Source organism: Gadus chalcogrammus, chromosome 22, assembly GCF_026213295.1.
Source record: "Gadus chalcogrammus isolate NIFS_2021 chromosome 22, NIFS_Gcha_1.0, whole genome shotgun sequence".
NCBI lineage: Eukaryota > Metazoa > Chordata > Actinopteri > Gadiformes > Gadidae > Gadus > Gadus chalcogrammus.
The window spans coordinates 18102247-18129370 of NC_079433.1; the positions used below are offsets into that span (position 1 = coordinate 18102247).

General features: G+C 44.4%; 2 protein-coding genes across 4 annotated transcripts in view; one reads left to right on the top strand and one right to left on the bottom strand.

Annotated features, from left to right (window-relative positions):
* LOC130375764 (hippocalcin-like protein 1) overlaps positions 1-16932 on the top strand; it is a 33408-nt gene extending 16476 nt beyond the window's left edge. The window contains exons 2-5 of the mRNA XM_056582836.1: positions 9882-10109; positions 12180-12461; positions 16574-16679; positions 16835-16932. Of these exons, the coding sequence (XP_056438811.1) occupies positions 10014-10109; positions 12180-12461; positions 16574-16679; positions 16835-16932 (582 nt within the window). The 5' untranslated portion in view covers positions 9882-10013. The remainder of the gene's footprint in view (positions 1-9881; positions 10110-12179; positions 12462-16573; positions 16680-16834) is intronic.
* Positions 16933-19772: 2840 nt separating this feature from the next.
* On the bottom strand, positions 19773-27068 carry LOC130375463 (keratinocyte-associated protein 3-like). Of its 3 annotated transcripts, none has more exons than XM_056582396.1 (6): positions 26915-27068; positions 25617-25797; positions 23982-24041; positions 22976-23167; positions 21778-21918; positions 19773-20574 (listed from the first exon to the last, which is right to left on the bottom strand). In XM_056582396.1, the coding sequence occupies exons 1-6, from the start codon at positions 27037-27039 to the stop codon at positions 20251-20253; spliced, it is 1023 nt and encodes a 340-aa protein (XP_056438371.1). In that variant the 5' UTR covers positions 27040-27068; the 3' UTR covers positions 19773-20250. The 3 variants fall into 3 exon arrangements, with proteins under 3 accessions (XP_056438371.1, XP_056438374.1, XP_056438372.1); XM_056582399.1 differs by having other exon boundaries at positions 25617-25813; positions 26915-27058; XM_056582397.1 differs by having other exon boundaries at positions 25617-25813; positions 26732-27008.
* Between the last annotated feature and the right edge of the window lie 56 nt (positions 27069-27124).

Below are 27124 nucleotides of genomic sequence, written 5' to 3' on the forward strand. Positions count from 1 at the left end.
TGATGCTGAAAGATGAATGTGAAAATATGCTCATAAGCTGTGACACGCAACCAAACGCCTGCTGCTTGTCCAATGGGCCAAAATGGACAGGGCAAGAGAGGCCGTGAGAGGCCGAGAGAGGGAGAGGAATGGAGGGAAACAACCACCAGTCATGGGGCTATGATGGCAGGGCAGATACATTTACTGCTCATTACACTCACAGCTGTCTTATCACATCAGGTCAATTGGAATCACTTTACTGTAACACAATAAGACTTTCAAGGAACACAATGTAAGCATGTTGCGATGATCCAGATGCCCTTACATACAAGTATTATTATTATCGATTATTATGTATCCACATTGTGGATATTGTGGATCCACACATCACATTGTGGATCAACGCAACCTACATCATCTTTTCTTTTTTTAAACATATTGTTTTGGTGAAGGAATAACTTGGATTCAAAGAAAACATGCAACCATGAATATCAAACCAAATGCAATCACTGCTCTAATGTTGAGAGAGAGAGAGAGAGAGAGAGAGAGAGAGAGAGAGAGAGAGAGAGAGAGAGAGAGAGAGAGAGAGAGAGAGAGAGAGAGAGAGAGAGAGAGAGAGAGAGAGAGAGTTGAAACAATGGTGGGAGAGAGACAGAGAGAGAGAGCGATTACGCAGCTGTGAATATTGTTAATATCATCTTGCTGGCTGTAAACCCAATTTTTGTTTTCATACTGTTGACTGTGCAGATAAGCTGTGTCCCGTAAATATTTCATAAGTTGTGGCTGTGGGGAGGGTTTATATAAGAAGATGTGCTTCCATGGCTTTGAATCGCTGCTATCTTCCACCGACGGTTCCCCTTTTCTTGGTATTTACCAACAAAGCACTCAGTGCTGAATGTATTTGGCTGTTGTCGATTGCGTAAGCGAGGGTCTAAAGGGGTTTCTTTTGAGAGCGCTTATTGGCTGAATATTAGTTTTTAATTTCAAAACTTTGGAGAGAGAGAAAAAAAAGCAACCGACATTACTTTATTGTCTGCATTATTTCCTTGTTATGATCGGTGTGTGGCCCGGTGGGCCTTGGGGAGCAGTGACAGATCTTCATTTCACTGCCATAGAGGCTGGGGATGGAGAGTTAGTGTGAGAATAAAGGGGGAAACACTATGGGACGCGTTACATCGTGACTTCATCTCGCGGGGGTGGGCAGTAGGAAGAGGAGTTCTATCATCAGTATATCTGGCGGGCAATGTTCCCTGGGCCCGGTGATGTAAACAACCTATAGAAATCCTGAGTGAATGCCTGACCGCAATATAATAAATACACAATACAGTCCAGGAGGTCAAGTACAAAAGCAGCTTTTAGTGTGTGTGTGTGTGTGTGTGTGTGCTCTTGTGTGTGTTTGTGCGTATGCGTGTATAACTGTGGCACCAGCGGTTGCAAGGTGCTACGGCTGTGCTGTGGTTCTGCCACACTTGTGTGGCAGTGTGTGTGTGTGTGTGTGTGTGTGTCTACTCCTAACAGTACTTTCATAATGTCCGCCTTCATTGGGAGCTGGCCATGTGATAAATGGATCACAGCTATCCATGCATACACAGTAAAAACTGAAGAGTCATATCTACACTTCAATCGTTTGAAAGTCACATCAGGCAATTTCAGTTCATCCATCTTTCATTCCTTTTTTCTTTCCATTCGCCTGCCTCTAACTCTCCCTCCTTCCCTCTTCCTCTCCTCATTTTCTCCCTTTCTCTTTCTCTCTCTCTCGCTCTCGCTCTCTCTCTCTCTCTCTCTCTCTCTCTCTCTCTCTCTCTCTCTCTCTCTCTCAAGCGAATAATAATCCTTTTAAGCTCTGCCCGTCTGCACTTGTGTGACCTTTTAAATCTTTCTCCAACTCACAGTTTTTCTCTTATGTTTTATTCCGTTTTCATCAGCATTGGTTCCAACCCCTTAGCAGATACTCTGCTGCTGACAAACAACCATATTGCCTGGTTCCTCAACCTTTCTGTGTGTGTGTGTGTGTGTGTGTGTGTGTGTGTGTGTGTGTGTGTGTGTGTGTGTGCGTGTGCGTGTGCGTGTGCGTGTGCATGTGTGTGTGTGTGTGTGTGTGTGTGTGTGCGCGTGTGTATTTGAGTGAGTGATTTAGCGTGTTCCCAGTGTGACTGAATGCTATTCCAGGTAGACATGTGCTGATAATTCTCACTACAACTGGGCTAGGGAAGGAGCGAGAGAGAGAGAGAGAGAGAGAGAGAGAGAGAGAGAGAGAGAGAGGAGCGAGAAGAGAGAGAGAGAGAGGGGGAGGGTGCAGAGGGCCACACAGAAGGAACCAGGCACCGTTTTTATATTTTTAAACAAACCACGCCTCTGATTAATCGTCTTTCTCAGAGTGCCTCTCTTCTGTCCTCGTCACCCCTCTCCTCCCTCTCTCTCTCTCCTCCTCTCACTTCGTCCCCCCCCTCTCTCTCTCTCTCTCTCTCTCTCCTGTCCTCTCACTCTCCCCATCCCTCTTCCTCCCTTCTCCTTTCACTCTCCCCATTCATCTCCCCTCTCCTCTCACTCTCCCCCTCCCTCTCTCTCTATTCTTTCTCTCTTTCCTCTGGTTTGCTCTTTATCGCTTTACCAATCACACATTGACCCTTCGCCTCTCGTCATTATCAAACCACGTTCTCCAGTCCCTGATTTTCTCTTTCACTGTCTATTGCGTTTAACCATTAGAGAGAGAGAGAGATAGAGAAAGAGAGAGAGGGAGAGAGAGAAGATCAATACTAACCTCTTTTCCCAATGATCGAAGCCCCCAATACAGTTGTAAAGTCCATTTCTTGTTTGTAACACTGCGTTCACTGGCAATTTTGCCTTTATGTATGGATGTGTGACGTACTAGAGAAAGTGTGTCATTTAAGAGTCTAAAGGCCACCGCCTGCAGCTATACATACAGTATATTTATATATATATATATATATATTATATATATGTATGTATATATATAACCCACAATTTTGCTGCAGTTTGGATTCCCCATCTCCTGAAACCACTAAAGGGGACATATGATTCTTCATTCTGTCATCCTCCTTAGTTACCACTCTACCTCTTTGCTAGCCGGCCCTAGGTGTAGCAATCTTATCCTTCAACATCATCGCTGTCGGCAGTCCCCAGTCCCAAAACACCAAGTCTTTGCATGTAGATCTTGATCTCCTTTGCACGCAAACATCTAAAGAGACGCGTTTGTTTCGTTTTTTTATTTGTTTCTATAATTATTTTAAACACATTCTGAGCAATTTTGAGCAGTCAGCAGCAAGGACAAGCAGCCAGGATCCAAATAAATGAACACTTAGGCACTCTTTCTGGGTTTTCGTAACTTAAACGTAAAGAGATGGAAGCGAGGAAGAGGAGCTAGCGTTATTGAGCTCTCCTTTCATATCAGGTGGCGTCTCGGAGAAGAATGGCGCTGGTGGTTGTTTGTGTACAAAGTGACAGGAGGCGAGCGGTCGGGGCTGAGAGCACTTGAAGGCGTCCAGGCAGAAGGCGGGAGAATCTGAGACATCTCTTTGATCCCATACTTTTTCACGCCGCACTCAGCTACCCAGCACGGCCTCTCCTTTGATTTGTACTACCAATAACGAATTCTTCTTGAACTTCAATCCTTTATCCTCTCCTCTCTCTCTCTCTGTCAGGCCCCTTTTCCCTTATGACAAGAGTGTGTCGTGGGCTGAGCCGGGGGGAGCACGTCCCCCCGGCTTTAAGGTCATCTGACCGGGGCTCTTAAAGGTTAGGAGGGTACAAGGATCCCAGCGCTATGGGGTTTGTTTCATTCCTTCTCTTTTACACCGCCGTTCTTGTCCTGTTCCTGCTTCCTTTATCATGCGATCACGGCAGGATGCATTAACCGTCTGGTCTGCACAGTCCCCGATCGCACCTTGCACCCATCGCGGTACGATGAGCTAGAGCACGTTCGTGGAGGTCAGGTGTGTGGACGGCGATCGGGGCAAAGTGAAGGCAGACTACTGGCTACGTAGTTAGAACCACGGCACATGCCTACAAAGAGCCAGCCAGGGTTCCCTCCGTCTACGGGGCACACCGCTAGACACAACGGGACTCACACCTGCGCTTGAGTCGTTAGTTCAACGGCTCGCATCACTAATTCAGAGTGTGAATATCTGTTGAATATAGAATATCTTCTTAACCTTTAATAAAACAACAACGTTCAGACTGCATAAGCTGCCATTGATTTGGGATTTGTTTGTAATACACAACAGCAGCACTACGTTGCTATCCACCGGACTTTCAATTTTGATGTTGGGCCATTCCTTGCGGCGGGCATTGTTGTATAACTTGTGCAACGTGTGGGGAACTTCGCCTACCTGGGCCATCCACTGAACATTTAGTGGATGGATATAATGTGGTTTGCACACAATGGTTTGTGTGCAAACGTTTAGTGATTAAACGTTTGCACACGAACATATTTGATACAGCCTCTCAACAATGCATGGCTGCACAACTGCGGACGCTTTTGGCTATTTAACACCATTCTAAACAGCGAGAATAGCATATGGCCTTCTCTTCCACCATCTCAGCAGATTTATTTTACCAAGAAATGTTTTGGGGCAAAGTGACATCATAACATAGATCCGGCCACAGAGTTTGCCTTCAAGTGGCGGGTGTGGGCGTCGGACCTGTGTTCTGATCCAGCACATCCGATCGCAACAGCCGCATTGAAAGGCAGCCCAACTCTGCCTCGTCTCTGTCTCTAGTCGATACTCGTAATCAATCCCTCCACCTCTTCTTCTCCTTCTGCTTTTGATGGCTGATGTCATCATTTGTAATGCAGTTATGCAGCTGTCCCCCCCCCCCCTCCCCAACACCTGATCCAACCCCATCATCAACACCAGGACCGCCCCCACCCCCACTACGACCCCCCACCATCTCCCCCTTCTTCACCACCACCACCTGCTCCACCTCCCCCACCTCTTCAAACCCCACCATCCCCACCACTACGACCCCCCTACCACCATCTCCCCTGCCACCACCACCTCCTGCACAACCTCCCTAGCTACCAATTCCCCATCTGAGAGCTTACGTCGACGCCCCTTCTCTGCCTGTCGTGTTCATCCTCTATCACTTAACCACAACCACTGTCTTTCTTTCATCCTCCTTCTCCTCGCCTCCCCATCCCTCCCTCTCGCTCCCTCCCACGTCACACTCTCTTTCTCTTTGAAGTGCTTTGCATGCCTCAGGGTCTCTCCCTCTTGATTGTAACTCTATGTTTCACCGCTCAATTTACTATTGCGCCATTGATCTATCAAAGTGGGATTGGGATTACAAATGCTTTTCTGTAATGAAGAAATATAAAACGTTAGTGTAGAAGTTGAAATAGAAGTAATCTGATATCTTTGCTGGTTTTTTAATGTTTATATTAGGCTGTCAATCTACCAATATGGCAATCTAGATTTTAGACTGTTCCCGGCTCATTTCCAATCAGGGCATCTCTCCCATGGCTGGTTTGGGGGATCCATCTTGTCAATCAAAGGTATAAATGCAACACTGATCAATAGAGCTGGGTAGTCCCGCCCCTTCCATTACCTGGCTGGGCGTGGATGTTTTGCCAGAAAAAGGTAATTTACAACATTTCAGGGCATAATACGTTTTAGGACCTAAAAGTTGCCATAAATGTTAGGCAACATGCATCATAGACACACCAATGCATTTAAAATGACAAAAGTGTATTTAACACATTTATTAAACGCATTTCGTTAACCATAACTACACTTCCCACAAACCACGGCGGGAGAGTGGGAGCAGTTGGTTCACCAGATAACTAGCTACAGTCTAGTGATGAGTACATTATAGTTCCTTTTGTCATATTTTAAACAGCTATTCGCTTTTTCTTTGCTATAATTATTTTCGAACAACCTACTTTCTCTGTCAGTCCTTTTCTTTCTCTCTCTCTCTCTCTCTCTCTCTCCTCTCCTCTCTCTCTCTCTCTCTCTCTCTCTCTCTCTCTCTCTCTCTCTCTCTCTCTCTCTCTCTCTCTCTCTGTCTCTGTCTCTAACACTCTCCCGCTCCCTCTCACTCAGCATGATCAAAACAGATGTCGATGACCCAGTTGGGGTCCTCAGAACAGATGTTGGAGGCATGCGGTGTGTGTAGCTATGCCTGCGTGTGTCTGTGCGTGCTTGATTGTTGTGTGCATGTGTGTATAATGGGTGTGTGTGTGTGTGTGTGTGTGTGTGTGTGTGTGTGTGTGTGTGTGTGTGTGTGTGTGTGTGTGTGTGAGTGTGTGAGTGTGTGTGTTGTGTGTGTGTGTGTGTGTGTGTGATTAAATAGATTTCCCAGAAGTTCAGCATTGTGTGGACTTAATGTCTCAAATCTGAGAGACTTGGAGAGAGAGAGGGAGAGAGAGAGAGAGAGAGAGAGAGAGAGAGAGAGAGAGAGAGAGAGAGGAGAGAGAGGAGAGAGAGAGAGAGAGAGAGAGAGAGAGAGAGAGAGAAAAGTGGAAGGAATAGGAAAATAGGAAAGTGACATCTTGTTGCAAGCATCCATTACTTCAGTTATTGGTGTCTGGTGGGCCCAGTAAAAACAGTGATCGCAATAAGTCTTTCTCTCTTTGTGCCTGTCTGTCTGTATCACTGTCTGCATGAACAGTACCTTCTAGAGTTTCATAATAAATCAGATTAACCGTGCTTCTGAATGCCGCATTCTGAATAACTGCAATTTAGTTTTTTTATCAAAACACTGTGTTCGCAAGAGATGAAATTTAGACTCTTATTGGAACTATGTATTTTGCAAAAACAAAAGGTTTAGGCCCTCTCACCACGCCCTGAGTTTAGGGAGAGTTTAATAATTAGTCGTCAATGTAACGGGAATGAAGGAACGTCATCGTCAGGTTATATCGGCATTACCTTGAATACACAACAGGGAAGCTACTTTACATGATAAAGGATCCATCAAAAAGTAGACGTGTTAAAAATAGCATTGTATGTCAACAGCAGCAGTCCTGTCATTGTAGGTATTCTATTAAAATATCTTTGATGTGATGTACGGTATTGTGTCGCACGGCCTGCTGTGTATCATCAGTTTATTGCCCCTGTTGTCGGCTCTGATCCTTCTTTCCTCGTGTCCTCATTTTATCCTCGCTTGCTCTATCGTTCTTCCTGTGTCTGTGGGATGTTTGGTCTCCATTTACAATTATCTCTGGGTTTATCGGTGTAAATGTTTCAATTTATCAGGGACCATTGAAATAACGGTATTGATAGCGAGGATAAACAATCGTTTTAAATCATAATGAAATGTGCTTGACTTTTGCTTCTCTGATTTTGAGACCAAAATATAGAAAGTGCTTTTGATGAGAGATGCAGAGCAAAGCCAGCACTTAAACCAGCACTGCTTTCGACTCTTACCCATAAGATGTGTGGTGCATTACTTTGGACAAGCTATGTAATATTATCCTTGTACAAAGAATAGCATGCTTATCCTGGTACTTAATGTAATGGTGTAACACCAGACATGCTGTCAGACTGTAGATATGTATATTTTGCAAGGCTGTACAGATATTATTCAAGGCATCGGATTGGATATCGTCAGTGCCACAGCCCACGCCTACATCGTGTCTGTGTTTATGTGTTATTAAAGTGTAGTATCTAGACCTACGTGCCTTTGCACCTGTGTATGTTGATATACTGTATATATATATATATATATATATATATATATATATATATATATATATATACACTACCGTTCAAAAGTTTGGGGTCACTTAGAAATCTCCTTATTTTTTCAATAAAGATAACATTAAATTAATCAGCCTAGACATTGTTCATGTGGTAACTGACTATTCTAGCTGGAAACATCACATTTTGTACAGAGGCCCATTTACAGCAACCATCACTCGTTTGTTCTAATGGTACATTATTTCTCTAATCGTCTTCAAAGGCTTATTGTGCAATTATGTTAGCATAGCTGAGAACTGTTGAGTAAAAGTGTGATTTTTCCTGGAAAACATGAAAATGTCTGGGTGACCCCAAAATGTTCATCTGTAGTGTATACACACATATATATATATATATATATATATAAGTTCTGTTGATCATTACATCTATTGATCATTGATGGTTGTCTTTCTTGGTGAGGCCAACTGGGCGTCTGGTCGTTCCACTGTCTAAACCCGGAGACTGAAGTGTGCTGAACTGAATAAGCCATATCAGCTAAGGAGCTGATTTGGTGAACTTTTGTGGAGACAGTTCTCATTAGGAGAGATGGTTGTGATTGGAGGAGAGCTGACGCAGTGACAGGTTGAAATCGTTAAATGAGGGCGCATGCAATTACAACTTTTCATCAGGGTCTCTTGTGTTATCTTAGCATGTGCATTGTGCACACATTATCAAACATCACCAATCAATGAACATTGCTTTGGTTGATTTGTATCTATGTGGGCTCATTATGTGCCTAGCATAATAATAAAAATGGAATTGTTTGTTTAAATAATATCTAATTATTAACGAGTATACATTAACAATCTTACTAACTGTTTTTGTTTGGTGTTAGTTCAAGTTCTTTCCACTTAATATGCCTTCTAAAGTTTATTCGTATTATAATGCATTTCACTATCCATGGTTGTGCTGAAATGTAAAACTAATAATAGATTTTGCCATGGTTTGCGTCAGAAAGACAAATATATTTGGTTGAGGTTCCTCTGTGAACCTTCTACTTTTAGAATTTCTAAAAACAGGCAAGAGATGAAACAGCGTTGAATACCATAGTTGCGTCGGTGCGGCCCTGCTGTGGGACCACGCTATGTTACAGGTGGCGCTACAAACTAAAACCACCAGCTACGGGTGGAGGGCTGCGGCGCTGGGGACCCTACAGGGCTCCAGCGTGAGATTAAAAGGCTGATCTGATTCTCACATCGTCAGCAGGCGTGACATCACCGGACTGGAGAAGGGTGGCTGGGTGGTGGTGGGGGGGGGGGGGTTATTTGGGATTAATTTAATGTCATCTAATGTTTTGCAACCACTGGTGATTGTGATGCAGCAGTTTAAGGACTTTGAGTAGTTGTGTAACGACCCAGTGCGTGTACACAGACACACACATGCACACATAGACACACCCACACCCACACACACACACACACACACACACACACACACACACACACACACACACGGACACTCCAAATACACACACTCGGAACACATACTCACACACACACACACACACACACACACACACACACACACACACACACACACACACACACACACACACACACACACACACACACAAAAACACACACACCCAAACACTCCAAACACACACACTCCAAACACACACACACACACACTCCAAAAACACACACACACACACAATGGAGTTATTTAGGTAATGCTTTGTTTGCCAAATAAATTAAATGGTTGTTGACGGATCATAAAAAGCCATGGCAGCTGAACTAATACCGATTAAACTTCTTGTAAACAACAACAGGACGCATCAGACACGCCACACATTTCTGAATGATTGCGAGATGGTTGATAAATTCCCGCAGAGCACAGCTAGTGCCTCTGTAATAAACAAAAGGTTCGCTACAGACAGGTAATGTAGGTCTCCAAATCCTCAGGGACTACTGAAGTGCGTCTTTTGTCATTTTAAAACTTCACATATTTATTTGTGGACTATGGCCATACGTCATAAAACAACTAAGAAGACCTCATAAAACCTAAAAACAAAGAATAACTGCGACACAAAAAGAACACGTGACCTCAGGTTATGCAAGTAGACCTCAAGTGAGGTCGAGTGAGGTACTTGCAGCCACTCAAACACAGATAATCATGTACTGTCAGCTTTAATGGCTGACATCTGACATCTCTCTACCCCCCCCCCCCCCCCCCCCCCCTCCTCTTTCCTGTTTCAATCAGCAGGTTTTTTTCCAAAGCGCAAAAGGAAAATCGGCGACAACAGAACCACCATCCCGGCTGGTGCTGCCTGTGAACTGGTTCTGAAGCTGCTAGGGTTGCCGCGGACACCGAGAGCATCCTGTCCCGTCATTGGCCATGGGGAAACAGAACAGCAAACTGCGGCCAGAGATGCTCCAGGACCTCCGTGAGAACACGGAGTTCTCCGACCACGAGCTGCAAGAGTGGTACAAGGTGAGCGCTGCAGAGGGGCACGTGGGGGCTGGGGGGGGGGGGGGGGGAGGCTCACCACTCTGATTGTTGATTAACAGTCCTGAGTGTACTAGAACACCAGCTCAAATCTGTAGCGAGCAGAATATCTCCAAGCGGAACAGGAGACAAGGCGTCACCCTGCCCCTTTCAGTGTTGGCTTTCTGGACGCCTGCCATCTCCCCCTAGAAGATCTGCTCCGGCGTAGCAGGAATGCCGAACTCCTCCCACACTGGGGGAGAAAGCAATGGAGGGAAACCACAGGCTCCTCCCACTAATACACAGACTCGGCCTCAGCTTCAGCCACTTTCATTGACGAACGTATAAACCGCTTTGCAAAGCGTGGTCATTTATTTTGTTTACCTTTCATTACTTGTTCTATGAGTATTAAGCCGAGTGCGCTGCTGATCCACCAGCCAGGGGCTTGGTGACGCACAGGAATGTGGGTGACATTGTCAACAAACCCGTCCTCTGCATTACTCCGCACATCGGCGCGTTTCCAGGCCCTGACAGAGGACTAGTGCCGCCCCCCCCGGTCCGTCTGTCGGCGGCCCGGCGTTAGCGTGCAGCCTGCTAATCCAGCTGGGGGGCTGATGCGCCGCCGTATGCTAGCAGCATCATCGAGTGCCGCGCAGCCGAAGGCCCTCCCCAGATTTCTACATCCAAAATCTGTTCCTGATTAAGTTGCTTGTTTTGGTCCCTGTCTGTGTGCTGCCAGATGAATTACTTAATCGTCCTTGTGTGTGTGTTTATCTTGTGTGTGTAATTTTTTCTGTATATGAAAGTGTATGAATGTTCTTTGGATCACATGGTGTAAAAATGCATACAGCTATAGGTTGGATTTGTTATTATGTGTTTTTGTGTGTGTGTGTGTGTGTGTGTGTGTGTGTGTGTGTGTGTGTGTGTGTGTGTGTGTGTGTGTGTGTGTGTGTGTGTGTGTGTGTGTGTGTGTGTGTGTGTGTTCGCCTGTACATCTGCAGGCACTTTCTGTCACTAATACCTCCACGGATTTGCTCTGTGGATTAGACCTATAGAAACAGCTGTTGGGGTCAGGCCGCACGGCAGCTGCAGATGTGGAAGCATCGAACCAATCTGACTACTTTTTTAAGCCCGTTGGGACCCAGGGGGTGAAGGGACCTCCGATCAGGTTATACCGGAGGTAACAAGGAGACACTGTAGGAGTGTGAGAGATCCATCAGAGGTAGAGGCTGGGAAGCCAATGTTTGCGGGGCGATTGTTGCCATGCACCACTCACGGCCGGTTCAGGGTTCAGCGTGGGAAGAGTCCAAACCGGGACGAACCGGCCGGGAAAGGGCCGTCCTCATCCTGTTCACCAGAAGCAATACTTCCATACGCATTCGCTGCACGTCATTTGCTGGGATATGCTGAGCCAGCGTTTCACTCCTAAGACAAAAAATGCAGGTGGGGTAACTAATCAGACGTCAAGATAAAATCCCGTTAAGTGTCACCACTCGACACCACGGACATGGGGAGAGCGCTGTAAGAAAAGGTTCAGCTTTTACTGAAGGCTCAGACATTGCTCTGAAACGACACGTGTCCTTGAGTGTCATGTGTTCATGTAATTTACTGCTTTATCGAAACCTCTTCACCTTCCTCTCCTCCGTTCACTCCCCCTCCAATCTCCTCTCTTCTATTCTCCTCTTCGCTTTGCCCCGCCTCCATTCTCCTCTCTTCTATTCTCCTCTTCTCCTCTCCTCCATTCTCCTCTCTTCTATTCTCCTCTTCTCCTCTCCTCCATTCTCCTCTCTTCTATTCTCCTCTCTGTCCTCTCCTCCATTCTCCTCTCTTCCATTCTCCTCTCCTCTCCTCCTCTCCTCCATTCTCCTCTCCCCTCCTCCTCTCCTCCATTCTCCTCTCCTCTCCTCCTCTCTTCCATTCTCCTCTCTGTCCTCCTCTCCATTCTCCTCTCCTCCATTCTCTTCTCTTCTTTTCCATTCTCCTCTCCATTCTCCTCTCCTCCATTCTCCTCTCTTCTCCATTCTTCTCTCCTCCTCTCCTCTCCTCTCCTCCTCTCCTCTCTTCTTCCACGACCAGGGCTTCCTGAAGGACTGCCCCAGTGGCAACCTCAACGTGGAGGAGTTCAAGAAGATCTATGCCAACTTCTTCCCGTACGGCGACGCCTCCAAGTTCGCCGAGCACGTCTTCCGCACGTTCGACACCAACGCCGACGGCACGATAGACTTCCGGGAGTTCATCATCGCGCTGAGCGTGACGTCACGTGGCAAGCTGGAGCAGAAGCTCAAGTGGGCGTTCAGCATGTACGACCTGGATGGCAATGGCTACATCAGCCGCGATGAAATGCTGGAGATCGTACAGGTGAGGGCGCGGCCAGAGAGACATGAGAAGGAAAACCGATCCCGTTAACAACTTATTTAGATCAGAGGTGATGTTGTGGGTTACAAAGTAGAGTTATGGATGGATCCTAGTCTGAATCTCGACGGAATGCTGTTGCACATTTAATTGTCATTGGACATTTTTGGGTAACCAAGTCACTCTGGCAGACCCTGAATATTCCAATATTCTGATTATTGGAAGTAGGCCTGCTCTCATGCTATAGAAGCTGTTTATCTTCTTGAACTTTTAGGCTGCATTGAAACTCTGCCCTAACCGTGTCGAACTCGAGATTTTCTCAACAACCTTTCATCTAATATACTTCACACTTGGCGGATCTATGACTGCAGCCCCAAGGAAGTGCATTGTTGAGTTTGAAGTTGTTTGGACAAAGCCGGTTCTCGAAAAAAGCTGCATGCTGCAAAACAGGAGGACACTCAAATGGCCGGTTCCGAACAAACACGTTTGAAGGGCAGAAATTGAAAGGAAAATCTGTTGATAGTCTTCTCTGCCGGTTCAAATCTGGCAGGGAAGTACAAGCACTATGAATTAACTTCAGTTTCTTTGTTCTTTCTACGAATGTTCAAATATTTGTTTGGAAAACCATTATGTTTTCGGGGTAGCCCTACAAGTAAAGTCATTCAAACACTCTACACTCCTTATAAATAATTGAATTATTAAAAGTGGATCGGGACAAGATTAAAGAGATTTGTGCTAACCCCCATTGGAAAGCCAAACAGCTTGTTCAGCCAGAATCATGGAGGCGGAGGATGGTGGTGATAGGGCTATTAGAGAGAGTTGAACGCATGTTTTTAAAAATATTACATTTTGTAAATAAATATGAGGTGGTACTTATATTTGAAAACTGCAAGCCCAAAATATGTGTTTTTATTTATAGAAAAACAGAGGTCAGACAAATCAAAACCACAATGGCATTTTTTGAATTTCCCAATATTCAAATGCTCCAAACTCAATTTCTTTCTCAGAAGAAGGAGTGCCCATTTCCAAGTCTGGTAATAGCTCATCAGCACCTAATTAATTTCCCAATATCCCAGTCCACATCAACAAAATCAAGATCAAGACTGGTAAGGAAACAGACGCTACAATTGGCAGCATGAGAGGCTGAGAACAATCGAGGCATACAATCAATATTGCGTAACAAATGTAAATGTAAGTGCATCGTGACCTTGTTTGTAAAAGAAACAGATACAAGTGAAGAATAGCTGTCTGAATGACAACAAAAAAATGTCATTCCATGACAACTGCATCATGGATTTGTGTGCACTCAGGACAAGGGAATAGATGGGTTACTGGGCTGCGCGATAATGGGAAAAAATAACTGGTAACTAACTTATAGTTTGTCTATCAAGGGGTGGGAACCTTTTTTTCTGAAAAACATACGGCTATATAACGATAATTATGTAGAACATTAAAACAATTCTGATGTGTGGTTATTGTGAAAATTGTTATGATACAAATTGATAGACATTGATACTCATAAAACATTACAAACTATTGATGTCAAGTGCAGTTGATGTAATCTACAGTGCAGTTGATGCCCTGTAGATGACCTTAAAACGTTAAAAATGGTAATTAACAGCAGGAGACTTTAGTAAGTCTATTAGCCTTTGGAAACATTTGTGCTGCCTTCAAACGTCATAACAGTTATAACTAATGCATCAACTATTTTTATGCAAATGACTTAGGGACAAAGACTTAAAAATAACGAATTACCTAGGTGTAATTACGCATTACCTACGTTTATGCGTAATAATAGTGCGTTATTTATAAATATGGCTTGCATGATACACAGTCGATGGTATAAGAGATGCCCCATACAGGAGGGGATGCCTGGAACTCATCCTACACAACAGCAAACACTGGCGTTCGCTGGCTTCCACGTGGAAATAGACATGTCTGTGTAGTTTGCTATGCTCTTTTCATTATTCACTGTTGATCAACTTCTGCGCTCCTAGCTCAATACCATGGTAATGTATGGAGTCTGCTTGTGGTTCCCCTGGCAGCACGCATTCATGATTGACTGTGCAGATTGTTTTAAAGCAACCTGTGACGTAAACACATAGACAAACATTATACTTTTCGCTCGCCTTTAATTTGTTACTTGCAAATGCGAGTGAAGCACTGAGTGCTTGCACTGTAGAGTCCGGTTTAAAAGGCCATATGTAACATGACGCGTTGGCGTTAATAAGCTTTACTTAACATCACAGGGCCCTGCGATGAGTCTATTGTGCATGCTCACATCGCAATAAGAATGCTGAAAAAATATATTGTGCAGCCCTAACGGTATTTATTATAATATTGGTAGAACGAGATTGGTAGAATTCCACATTTGAGGCAGGAAAAAAGGAGATCTACATACGTCATTGGGCTGTAGGACAAGAACAACCTCCCAACAAATAATGATAAGTTATTCAACCGTCTGTCATGAGAGAAAAACGTGGCAGACTTTCACTTCCAGGAAATGACATTTTCTAGCTGTGCGTTTCTACATTCTTTACTACTGTCCTAAAAAAAGAAGTTATTCTTCATCAACGACTCAATAGAGCGTCCAAAAATACACCCTTCTGGAGTTATCGCATACAGCAGCACGATGTACTGCAGTCTGCATCAAAACACTCACTGTATCACACACTAGGTCACTGGCCTGTCAGGCCATGAAAATAAATAATTAATAGGGCTACAGTTGGAGGCGCTCCCGTGGTCGCTGGGCCAGAGCCTGGCTGTAGTAGCCGCCTGGCTGTGTGTTCGCCACTGTGTCGGGCGGATTAGCGAGTTAAATTTAACCAACGTTTATCCCTGAGTGTGCAGAATACTGGGATTATCCAGGAACCCATTGAGGTTACGCACCAGTGGATGAGAGAAGACTCATTGTGTGATTGCATGCAGGGTGAGGAAGGGGTGAGGGGTGAAGAAGGGGGAGTTAAACGTATCTCTGTTACGGAAACACTGGATTCAGATTTGTGCGGTCTAATGGGCATTGCAAGGACATGAAAAAAAAACATTAAAGGGGTGTTAAATACGGGATATTTTTTCCCCCCTTTTTATAAACGTGTTCACTTCTATCAAGCTTTATCAATGTAGTTGATAAATTAATCCAAAAATACTGGATAATTTATCCATTGTTTCGGAAAAGCTTGCTAAATGACGTCAGGAGTTCTCAACAGTCAACAATCAAATTTTTTAGGTCCTGTCAATTTAGAGGTAGATATGGATATAAATGTAAATGTTAAAATAATTTAGATGGGGTGCCTGTTATATATATTCAAATATTCAAATCAATAGTCAACAAACAGACTTCAGTCGACTCTTCTTTAAACGTAACTCCACAGTTGGCTTCCCTCAAATGGCAAAAAACAGTGGTTACAGTTGTTCTCTATTATATTAGAATGGCATGATTTGCTCACTCACTTTGTGTGAAATGGGTCGGTTTCAACTGAAATGCAAAAAGAACTCCATGAACAGATTCAATGTTTTAATTCAGTGACTTATTTATATTCAAAGTGATTTTTCCTTCCCTTATCAACTCATGTGTGTGTGACAAAGTCTCCACTCCCCAGTCGAAACTGCTGCACGTTAGACTCAAAAACAGAATAAAACCAGATGGCCCTCATCCCTCTCTTCCCTTTGCTCCTTCCATGCATTTGGGACCCCCGCCCCTCTCCCAGAAGGGCAGGGGGCGGGCTGGCGAAGGCTATCGGACCGTTACTGAAACCATCAGGACTGGGCCTCAGGAGGGTGATGGGCGGGCTGAGTGAGTGTGGGGTTGAGGGAGATGATGGCTGTTAGAGCGGAGGTGGATCGATTGCGGATACCGCCACCGCCGCCCTGCCGTTTCCCGCTGCCCGAGAGGATTCTCTCGTCGATGAGGGAGACTCGAAGAAGGGAGTTGTAAAACAAAGGAAATATCGCTTGGTTATCGAACCGCCAACAGGCAGCCTTTCCTTTACACAGTCGTTCTACAACACATCTTCACAGAGAGGGCATCAGAACAAACCCTTCCGGCCGGGCGTCCCCGCGGGGCTGGCTTGCACTCTTCTTGCCCGACGACTCTCACAATTTTTTTTCCGCTGTCTTAGGCGATCTACAAAATGGTGTCCTCCGTGATGAAGATGCCAGAGGACGAGTCTACGCCAGAGAAGAGGACAGACAAGATCTTCAGACAGATGGACCTCAACAACGACGGTGAGCGCCAGTGGGGCCATGAAGGGGGGGTGACGGATGCAGGAGGAAGGAGAGGGGGATGGGTCGCTACATCTAGCCAGCCAGGATGGATCCCCCCACATGCTTAAGTTGTCTGTCTCTTTTCCCTTTCGCCCCCTCTCTCTCTCTATCTCCAGGTAAATTGTCTCTTGAAGAGTTCATCAAAGGTGCCAAAAGCGACCCCTCCATCGTCCGGCTATTGCAGTGCGACCCCAGCTCAGCCTCTCAGTTCTGAGGCCACTTCAGAAGCACCCCCCCCCCCCTGCCGCCCCCCCCAACCCAATCCCCAAGCAATCCAGCCCAGCCTGCCCCCCACCCAAAACCCCTCTGCCCAGCCCCATCTCGTTGCTATGGAAACAGTCACTAATCAATGCATGATGGGTTCTTGTTTCTTTTTGATCTCTTTTTGTAATGTACAAGACAGAGGAAGAAATTATATATATATACATATATATGTATCGGTTTACTTAAGGAAATATTGGGATTTGCGTTTCCGTGCAACATAAGGCAACTTAAGAAAAGGACATGGACAGTTACTGAGGCATGCTATGGTCTCTCGTCCTCCATCTCTCCCTCTCTCCCTTTAGTCCCGCATTCATTTTTTTCATGCTGTCTGTCTCTCTCTCCCCCCGTCACACTTCTTTTTCACTATACCGCCATTCCAGGCAAAGTCCACTGGCAAACACAGGATACAAAATCTGTTGTTTATATTTTTAGTTAGATTTCTTTGCTTCTGGGGAATATGCCAATACATGGCCCAATAGGTGTTTACAATACACACACAATGCTGTTTTATCTTCCAAGGCAAGCCTTTCCTTGCCACTTTTGGATCCATGAATCCAAACATTTTATTAAAAATAACAAAAGATGTGTGGCATAAATATGGCAGTGGTATGTAGCATAGTTTTCCGAGTGCAGCTCGTAACTGCATTCCCCTTACCCGGGAGAAGATTGGATTTTCCAGCTGAATGATCTTTCAACGAGGAAAAGAGGGCCTGAAGATCCCATTGGAAAGTTTTTAAGGGATGTTGATTAATATTTAAGTACATTTATTTGTGGTTTTATGTTGCTGTTTTTTTACTATTATTTGTACTGTTTAATTTTCGTCCTTTTATTTATTTGTTTTTGTTTTCATTATTAGGTTTTGGCATAGATATTTTTCTTTAAGGTGACCATATCTCAGTTCTCTGACAACAGGAAACGATTGACAAAGAGGGAAAGACTGAATTCTTTTTCATTCATGAAATTGTCAAAATGTGGCTGATGTATCACATGTCAGTATTGTTAGAAAGGTGAGGATTTTTTGGGGAGAAAAATGTATCAGGAGATTCCGTAATGCATTTGATCAGTAGCACATATCATTTGAGCTGTGTGTTTGTAAAGTATGGTTGTGTTTAAAATTGTGTGTCTGTGTGTACGCATGTGAATATGCACTGAATGCTCAAGGCTGACTTTTACAGTATTATCATGTTGTATTGTTTCTTGATTTGTAAGTATTTTAAAGTTATTTGAGTAGTAAACTAAATTAGTTGTAACTTCTCACAACTGCATGATCCTTTGACAAAAATGAAGAAGAACAAAGACAAAAAACAGCTACTGCACAGCTGTTTTCTCTTTCTAGCTCTGCATTATCTTAAGCACTGTACCAGGCACTGAAAACGATAACATGTTATGCTTTGGGGCAGAGAAAACCACAACCCCTCGCTTTCCACTGACAGACAGAACTTGATAAGGGCTCCTACGTCACTTCCCTGTAGCCTTTTTGTAGGCCTGGCATAATAGACCCTTTCCACAGGAGGTGTTTTCCTAGGATTACACAGGTGCACCTTATAACACTCATTGTGGAACTGCTCCTTGCCCCTCGTAGAAGACTTATCCTCACTAGTTTAGTCCTCTACCCGGGCCATGGTTCATAGAAGTAGTTTATAATTAGTGTTTTGAGAGACACCTGTGTTGGTCTTATGACGACCCCTATTCACCAGCGTCCGGCTGCTGACTAAGGAGTTTAATGAGGCGATTTTATTTAATGTAATAAATGCTATCGTTACCCATTTGCTCCGCGTATGTTGTCGGGTAAAGGTGTTTTCAACCTGCTAGTTGTAGCGACCCGAATAGAAATCGAAGATGCAGATTGTTGTACCGACTCGGACCGGATTGAGCTTCCTGCCAGTTATACCTTTGCTTTTGAGATCCACGTAGTGTCACTCTCCTCTGCTGGCAGGATTAGGAACAACAGTTCTGCCTTTCGCCTATTTACTGAATATTTTCTATTCTCGCAGCCTCTGGTACCTAGTGTTGGATAACAGCCTTCTTTATCCCTGTACCTTACTTCCTTTCTTCTGTTGCATGAAAACCACACATGAGGATGTCATGGTTGTTCTGTTGGACAAAATATACCTGATGTGTTTCAAAGATAAAATGCGTGGGTGTTTTTTCAAAATGTATTTACTGTACTGTTGACGAGCGAAAAACTGACGAGCAGTTAGTAATAAAATTGTATTTTGATCATTTGTTAGTTAAATAAATGAGTACGCTACATAAAGAAAAATAAATATGAAACAATGGCCGTAAAGGTGTTGTTATTTTTACAGTTAGAAGAAATTCCCATTTCTTAAAGTAAAAACGAAAGATATAAAAAACGCTCATGCTATAGAAGTTTAAATTTAGCTTGGGTAAAGTGTGCCTGCAGGGGCCAGATGAATGAGGTGAAACGTGACAGTGACGATCTGTGATGCCGCTCCCCCTGCTGTCAAGGTTGTGCCACAGTACATTATTAACAAGATGCTGACAGGAGCTGGGTGGCAGCAGTGCACTGTAAAAGGTGCCTCTGATAACCACAACCTGTCAGCCAATCAGAGTGTGAACACGTGTGTGTATATAACTAGTCAGCCCAGTTCACAGCAACACTCACCTCATTCTGTCTGTGACTAGTCAGTCCTCTCTGGCCACCGCCAACCATCACATTTTGCACTGTACAAGATCAAATGAAAAGAAGTGTCTGTGTAGACAATGCTGAAATTATCAAGAAGAGAAATGATCAAGAAGAGAAGTTTAGGCGAAGTCACTGAAGAAAAGTAGGCGATCATGTATGTTTATTCGGTAATAAATATGAACAAAGACCTCACAATAATACTGTACGGATGAAAAAAAAAGCAGTTTCTAACTGAGCAGTCCTTAGTCCATAAAATTGTCCTAATGATTACCAAGGAAAATTAAAAAAACAGCTTTTAAGTTTAAAAAAACACACACACACACACACACACACACACACACACACACACACACCTCAAAGTGCGTTGAACTTTAAAGTAAACATGTTGACGTGCCAACTGTCTAAAGGTCAGAGTTCGCACATTTTGAAGACCGTCATACTGCGACAGTCAACAAGATACATTGGAACGGCTCCAGGTCGGCCGTCGCTACGGACCACGACTCAATCTCAGGGTGGGGTTCAGGTCCACCCTCTGCACCTCCTTTCCACTGCACTTGCACCTATGGGCCATTTTGACAGCCGTTGGAGTGCTCCCAAACTGGCCTCTAAAAGAAAAAGAAGCTAGACCCAGAAGCTGGATCGGTCCAGGGTGGCCCTGTCCAGGAGCCGGTGCTGCTCGGGGCCCCGCGGGCCCCCCCCGACCCCCCGCTCCTCCGGCCTCGCTCTGCGGGGGGGCCCGCGCTGCCTCTCTGTCGGAGGAAGGCTGCGAAACTGCGGCGCCATATAATTCTGCGGCCGATGCTGTTGTTGTGTTGGTTGTTGTTGTTGTTGTTGTTGTTGTGGTCGCCTCGGAGGCGGGGCGTAGCGTGGGTGCGGGGTGTAGCGGGGCGGCGCGGCGGCGGCGGCGGCGGCGGCGGGCAGCTCCTCAGTTCGTCCCGCATCGATCTGGAACGCAGGCAGAGGGGAGGGGGCGTACGAGGACGTGAAGGTTGGAATGACAAGCCTACCTTAAGTGTTTCAATAAATAATAGGAAGCCTGCAGTTGGTTGCAAAGTACCCGGGCCGAAGCACCTTCATTACCTAAGTGGCTTTTCAAGGATGACACACACACACACACTTTTTTTCCCCAATTTGATTGGTGCAATTTATCCAACAAGGGATAAAAAATAAATTGCAGAGACAAACAGAAATGATAATAATAATAATCCATGCTGCCCCAGCATACTCGCACACAAATATCAGGGATATAAAACCCATCTCAACATTTTGTGACACTTCACTAGTCCAATGCTTTAAAGGCCAATTTCCACCAGATCCGTCTCAGAAGCCTCAAAGCAGTAAAACATTTTTATTTATTTGTATTGCCGCAGACAATAGAGACCATTCTAGTCATTGTAGGCTATTCGACTGGCTACGGTCACGGCACGGCACAGAACGGTCCCCAAACTGGCACTATGTTAACGATACTTGCCTCTTCTATTTTCGAAGGTTGCTGGTTGGCAGCCTTGTCTCAGAACACTTCTACAGCCAATCAGTTTACATTGATCATGAATATTCATGAGCTCACATCAACCCCTATTCAATTCACTAACAGGGTAATATTATACAGTCTATCTATGGTATCAATAGCTAATCAGTGGCACCTTGCTTATGGTTGAATACTACAACAATTACGACGTAGGATTTGCTACAGGCTCACAGAATTTGCTACAGGCTCACAGAAACACAGCATTAGTCATTTTAAGCTAAAAGCCTACCCGTTGTCCAACATTATCATGTAGCATAGTCTATGAATATTCATGAGTTTACACTTCCCGCCGATTGATACATTAACGTTACAAAAAGTCAGTCCGGAGTTCAGTCAGGAGTCAACGGCTGAAATATGGATGATGTATTGGTGATCCTCGAGGCGGAAAAACAGTGTGTCCTGTCCTGTGATGTCGCTGACCATATCTCAGCCGGAACGTGTCCGGACCGCTTCTAGTGTGGATTGCAGCACCTCATCTCAGACATTGTGCACTGCACCGTCATCGTGACCGTGAGCGAGTCCTACACAACAGTGCGTGTGAGTTTCTACCCACACGTGTGCGAGTTCTACACCCACACACTGTGCGTGTGCGCACGTGCGCTCGTGTGTGCGTGCCTCACCACCCGGTGACGGTCTGCTGGGGGTCCGGGGCAGCAGGTCAGGCCCAGGAAGGAGACGCAGGCGGCGAAGCACTGGGAGCAGAACACCAGCTGGACCAGGCACGTGACGATGAGGGGCGCCCAAAGGATGAGAGTGGTGCTCTGGGGGTGGGAGGGACGGAGGAGGACAGCTGTGGGTGGACGCCAGCAGCTACCAACGACAGCAACACTTTTGGCAGCAGATGATCTTAGAGCCCTTCTGCCAATTTCATGGCTTCATTATTAACATGGTGCTGGCCACGGAGCCACCAATGACGTCCACTCACACATGAGGAGATTGTATTTTTGGGTGCATGGGGGATATCTTAACGCGGTGTTCAATTTAACGTTGACCTTTGTTCTAGTGGGCTAAGCGCTTCAGCTTGTGTTAAATCACCACTGTGTGCTATTCCTTGTTTGAGCCAAATGCCATGGGAACTGAAGCAGAATGGATGGAGATACAAAGGGGGTTTTACCCACCTGAAAGTTAACGTGTTGTCAGTATATGTCTTCAAATCCAAGTGCATACCATTTGAGTCACCATTTGGTTTACTATGAGGTAGCATCGTTTGGATTTGGCATGGCAGCTCTTAAAAATAGCAAAGCAAACATGTTCTGTCCACCAAGCAGGGCAAGTTCAATAAATAAAATCAGCATATGATGTTGAACCTACGGTCGTTTTTCGCCAATATGAGATATAACCAAACCAAATGTAATAAAAAATCTAATATTATTTGGGTAATATATGTGTGAATTGTATCAAAAGTTTTAAGTCTGCTAAATGTAAATGTATATGCAAGTCTGCATCGACTTTTAAACCACCACAAGAAGAGTTTGATCTAGTACTACTTTGGGTATAACTAACCCAGCCTGTGGGGTAGGTAGGTTGTAACATTTGACTTGGGTTATGTACTGTTGAATTGTTACAGACTGGAATGTTCCAGAAATATGTATACGTGTAATCTTAGCAGAGACATTAATTTCCCTTGAATATAAAGTCTAACTAAAAAGTATTTTCAAAAAATGCCCTGCTCTCCACTACATAATGTTAAGAACATTTTATGATTGTTTCTAGAACTTAAAATGTAATCATTGTGAAAATTGTGTAAAAAGAAAGACAACTTAAAATATGGTGTGGGTACCAAATAAAGCTGTAATTGTTACACGCACACACACTTACGTAGATGCGTGTGGGGTCAAAGGGGCACTCGTTGGTGATGCTGGAGTAGCCAATAGCGTCGGGGAAGCGGCAGTGGGTCAGCAGGCTCCGCCCACCATGGACAATGGCTCTCACCACGGAGAGCAGCAGGCCCACGGCCGCCGCCGCCCCCATCAGAGACGACAAGAGGCTGAGGGCGAACAGCGCCCATGTCTGGTGGGGAGGAACACACACACACACACACACACACACACACACACACACACACACACACACACACACACACACACACACACACACACACACACACACACACACACACACACACACACACACACACACACACACACACACAATAATAGTTTCGCTGTTATATTTTATTGACAAATAGTGATTCATTTCCTTAAGATTAATGATAATAACAGATTATAATAAAAAGATAATGGAAGAAGAATGTGTCAGAGGATATTAATCATCAGTGACCAGCCTGAGATCAATGATGTGTCAGCTGTAGACAATACAGCAATAGTACCCCAATCATATTTTCTTCACACCTTGTGTATCACTGGGCAGGGTAACTAACCGGCTACGACAGGTTAGACACACTATCAGGTTTTCACCGGAGCCGGCATCCTGAATATAGGCAGCGAAACAATGAACAGAAACTACCTGGGAGGGGCTTTCATTCATTATTCTCAATGCCTCCGCTCTCCAAGACCAAACAACGCATAAGGAACAGAGAGCGGAAAGGAAGAGAGACCATTCCAGCTCTACAGCACGGGCTGGTTTAATATTGTATTAAGGGATCTACTAGGGATCATATCCCGCTCGAAATGACCGCACCCAGAGGCATGCTGAGCCTCAAGACATTAGGTGCGTTTCAGATCTTGATTATTTGCTGGTCCTGGCTTCAGCCGTTTTAAAAAGGCAACAGGAAGACCAGGGTCTGCTGTCAAAACTGGTTCTCCAACAGTTCTGTTTATCATTATAATGACTGAATAAAGATATGCATAAATCAAATACCAACCAGTTTCCTGTCGCTCTTGTTCTTCGACAGAATGATCGCTAGAATTCCAACGATGATGGCCTGGAGACAGGGGACAAAGTGTGAAGACACAATGAAACCGCATTCATGCTGGGACTCTTTATAAACGCAATGTGGTGAAAAAAATTATTAATGTTTCGATTCAGTGTGCTGGCTGAGAACGGTGTCATGGATTTTGGAAACATTGTAACATTTACAAGAATTACTTAATGTAGCAGGTAACGACTAAGAGTCCAATTACTTTCAGCTCAGAGTTGAATTTGTAATACAAAAACTCTTTTTTGTTGCTTAGGGGACTGATCTTTTTTGTAAGGGTTTCATAGAAGAAATTGAAATGGTAATTTTGTTCTGCATGAAATATGCAATTCAATATTTTATACAGTTCTAAATATGACAAATATATTCAAAAGCGACAACACTTGACAATGAACAGTAACAGATGTTCTATTCCTTTACTACTTATGAGCTGTGTTAAAAGTCCCGGGAGCAAGAAGAATAAGAACAAGACGAGTAGAAGATCAACGAAGACAAGGAGAATAAATGGTATTTTTTTGCCAAAGCAATTTCCGAAACATAACGGTTTATATTCCGCAAGAGAAACGGATATCGCTACTTTTGAAGTTCCTCCCTCTCTAATCTCCTGCTACTAAACCCATGTAACATAAATGGATATCGCTCATTTAGAAGTCCTCTCTCTCACCATGATTGCAAAACAACGTCAAACCACCCGTTTTTCAATCTGCCTTGCTGGCGAGAGAGAGGGAAGGATTTCAGATAGAGCTATAAACGTTTCTGTTACATGTTTCGGATACCCTTTCGCAAATTCCTTTGCCAAGGCTGCAGTGTGTGGTTTGTTGGACTTGGAGGTTAGGTCAGCAAAAAAAATCAAAAAGGTGCTGAGCTCCCAGACCTGGACTCTGTGTGTGTGGTGACCGCCTGAAGAGGAAGGCAATAAGCAATCAATAAGCACAGATATAACTCACCCTGAACACACCTTGTTTGACCCCCTAACATCAGGGAAGAGGTACACTGCGGGCCCGCACCACAAGACTGAGGAACAGTTTTCCCTAATAGCAGGAGCCTCCATCACACCCTCTGCCCCGCCCCTCCCCATCCCCCTAACATAGCACTAAGGACAACTCTACACCAGGAGCAGTAGCTTCCAACACCCACAACCCTGCCCGCCCCGCCCCTCCACACACATATAACAGATTGGACTTGATGGGCACAATATGTACAGGGATGATTTTTCGTTCAATATATAATCATTATTCTTTTTAACCATTTCTGTCATTTGGTCTTCATTGTCTTATTGTGTTTTTGTCATTTAGACATTCAAATACTAACTGCTGCTAGAGGGTGCCAAACTGTATTTCGTTGAGTATTACAAAGACAAAGACACAGTCACGAATTCATCCAAAACTCTAACCCTTGTTTTTGTTCTAATTCTTCTCGCTATTGTGACTGTTAACCGGTCATAGGAAGTAGGTGAACAGAGATTGCAATGCGGTAGACAGGGATAACGTTATAAATCATGACACTCCCTCCGCCTAGCACTGCGGAGTCAAAAAGAGCGGGAACATGTGAGAACACACAAGGCTCATCCGGCAGGCTCACCACAAGCCCGGCACTCAGGGCCATGACGTTGGAGATGGAGTACTCCATGGCGCGGGCCTGCTTGTGGAGGTTGATGTGGCGGAGCACCACGCCATGCACCAGTGCTCCCAACAGGAAGTTGACGTGGCCGATCAGAATAACGCTCAGGCCCATCCTCATCAGAGCCTTGGGGTCCTCCAGACTGGCACAATGCATGCCTATCATTGTTAGGAAATACCACAGAAAATAATCCTTGCAGAAACAAGGGGTGAGGAGGAATATGTAGATGAAGGTAGGAAGTGGTAGAGATAAGTCAGAAAGATTATAAGAAACTAAAACTTGCGTAAAAAAGAAAGAAAGTCTACATGACATACATTTTAAATACTAATGTTTGTGGAAGAGTTGATAACTACACCCTATAGCTTTTGGTTTTTCCGACGCATGCAATATATCTGTAGACATTTGCTAAAAAAGTGTGGGATGAAAATGAATGAGTTTATTTTGAAAGGGGCAGTGTGTATCATTTGGTGGCATAACAGACAAAATATTAATGTAATGCAATACTCTTGGGTATTTTTTTATCAGTGTGTAATCCCATGAAAGTAAGACTCATTGGGAATCTGTGTTTTGTCACACACACACACACACACACACACACACACACACACACACACACACACACACACACACACACACACACACACACACACACACACACACACACACACACACACACACACACAGCTGATCTGTCTTTTTTTGGTTTATCGATCGGAATCCGAGAGGCAGGTCAAATCCACAGCCTAGATGTCATGGAAATGAATGATTAACCTGGTATTTAGGTCGAAGTCCTGCTCTGCTGTGCATTTTCAATGATGTAAGCCTACTACAGAATGAGTAGTCGTAATGGTTCGGAATGTGTTACATTTGGTGTCACCATGGTCTGTTATATTGGTGTCATCTTCATATTTTATCATATATCATACGATTTTCACGCAGGGGATCATTTTAAAAGTTTGTAAAATGAAAATACTTTAAAAAAGAATAGGTAGATGAGTGATTGTTTTATAAATAACAAGGCAATTTCACGACACTTTCAAAACTATGCCAATAGTGAAACAAATCAAAATAATTACCAAAATTGTATCCATCGTATGTTGGAAGACGATACATATTATCCCTTGACGTTCATAAACAAGAAGTTCGTCTATCAAATCCACGTTCATCAAACCCGCGTGTACCCATCGCTCCACCCAAAGCAAATGACTGCTCCTTCCCGATAAGAACCAATAGGCCTATGTGATTAATGTAGGATTTACCTTTCACCTCCATCCTGTTGGGTTTCATCCGTCCAGCATAAAATAGCGCTGTGGTTTCTCACGACTTTTGCTGTATAAAGGAGACAACAAGTGTAGCCTCTGCATGAGCGAACAGTCGGCGTCATAACGAGGCCAGGTGCGTCTGTTTACTAAATGACGCTCCTCCCATTTGATCTAACCAACATTGGGGTAAGGATGCCAATGTCACTC

Bases quoted from the DNA above. Each gene is read 5' to 3' on its own strand.
- LOC130375463 (XM_056582396.1), bottom strand. From the start codon at position 27,039: ATGACGCCGACTGTTCGCTCATGCAGAGGCTACACTTGTTGTCTCCTT. The intron at 21,919-22,975 runs GTAAGTGTGTGT...TCCCACCCCCAG, and splicing joins TTGACCCCACACGCATCTAC to AGCACCACTCTCATCCTTTG. The intron at 20,575-21,777 runs GTGAGGCACGCA...CCTGCGTTCCAG, and splicing joins CAGCAGACCGTCACCGGGTG to ATCGATGCGGGACGAACTGA.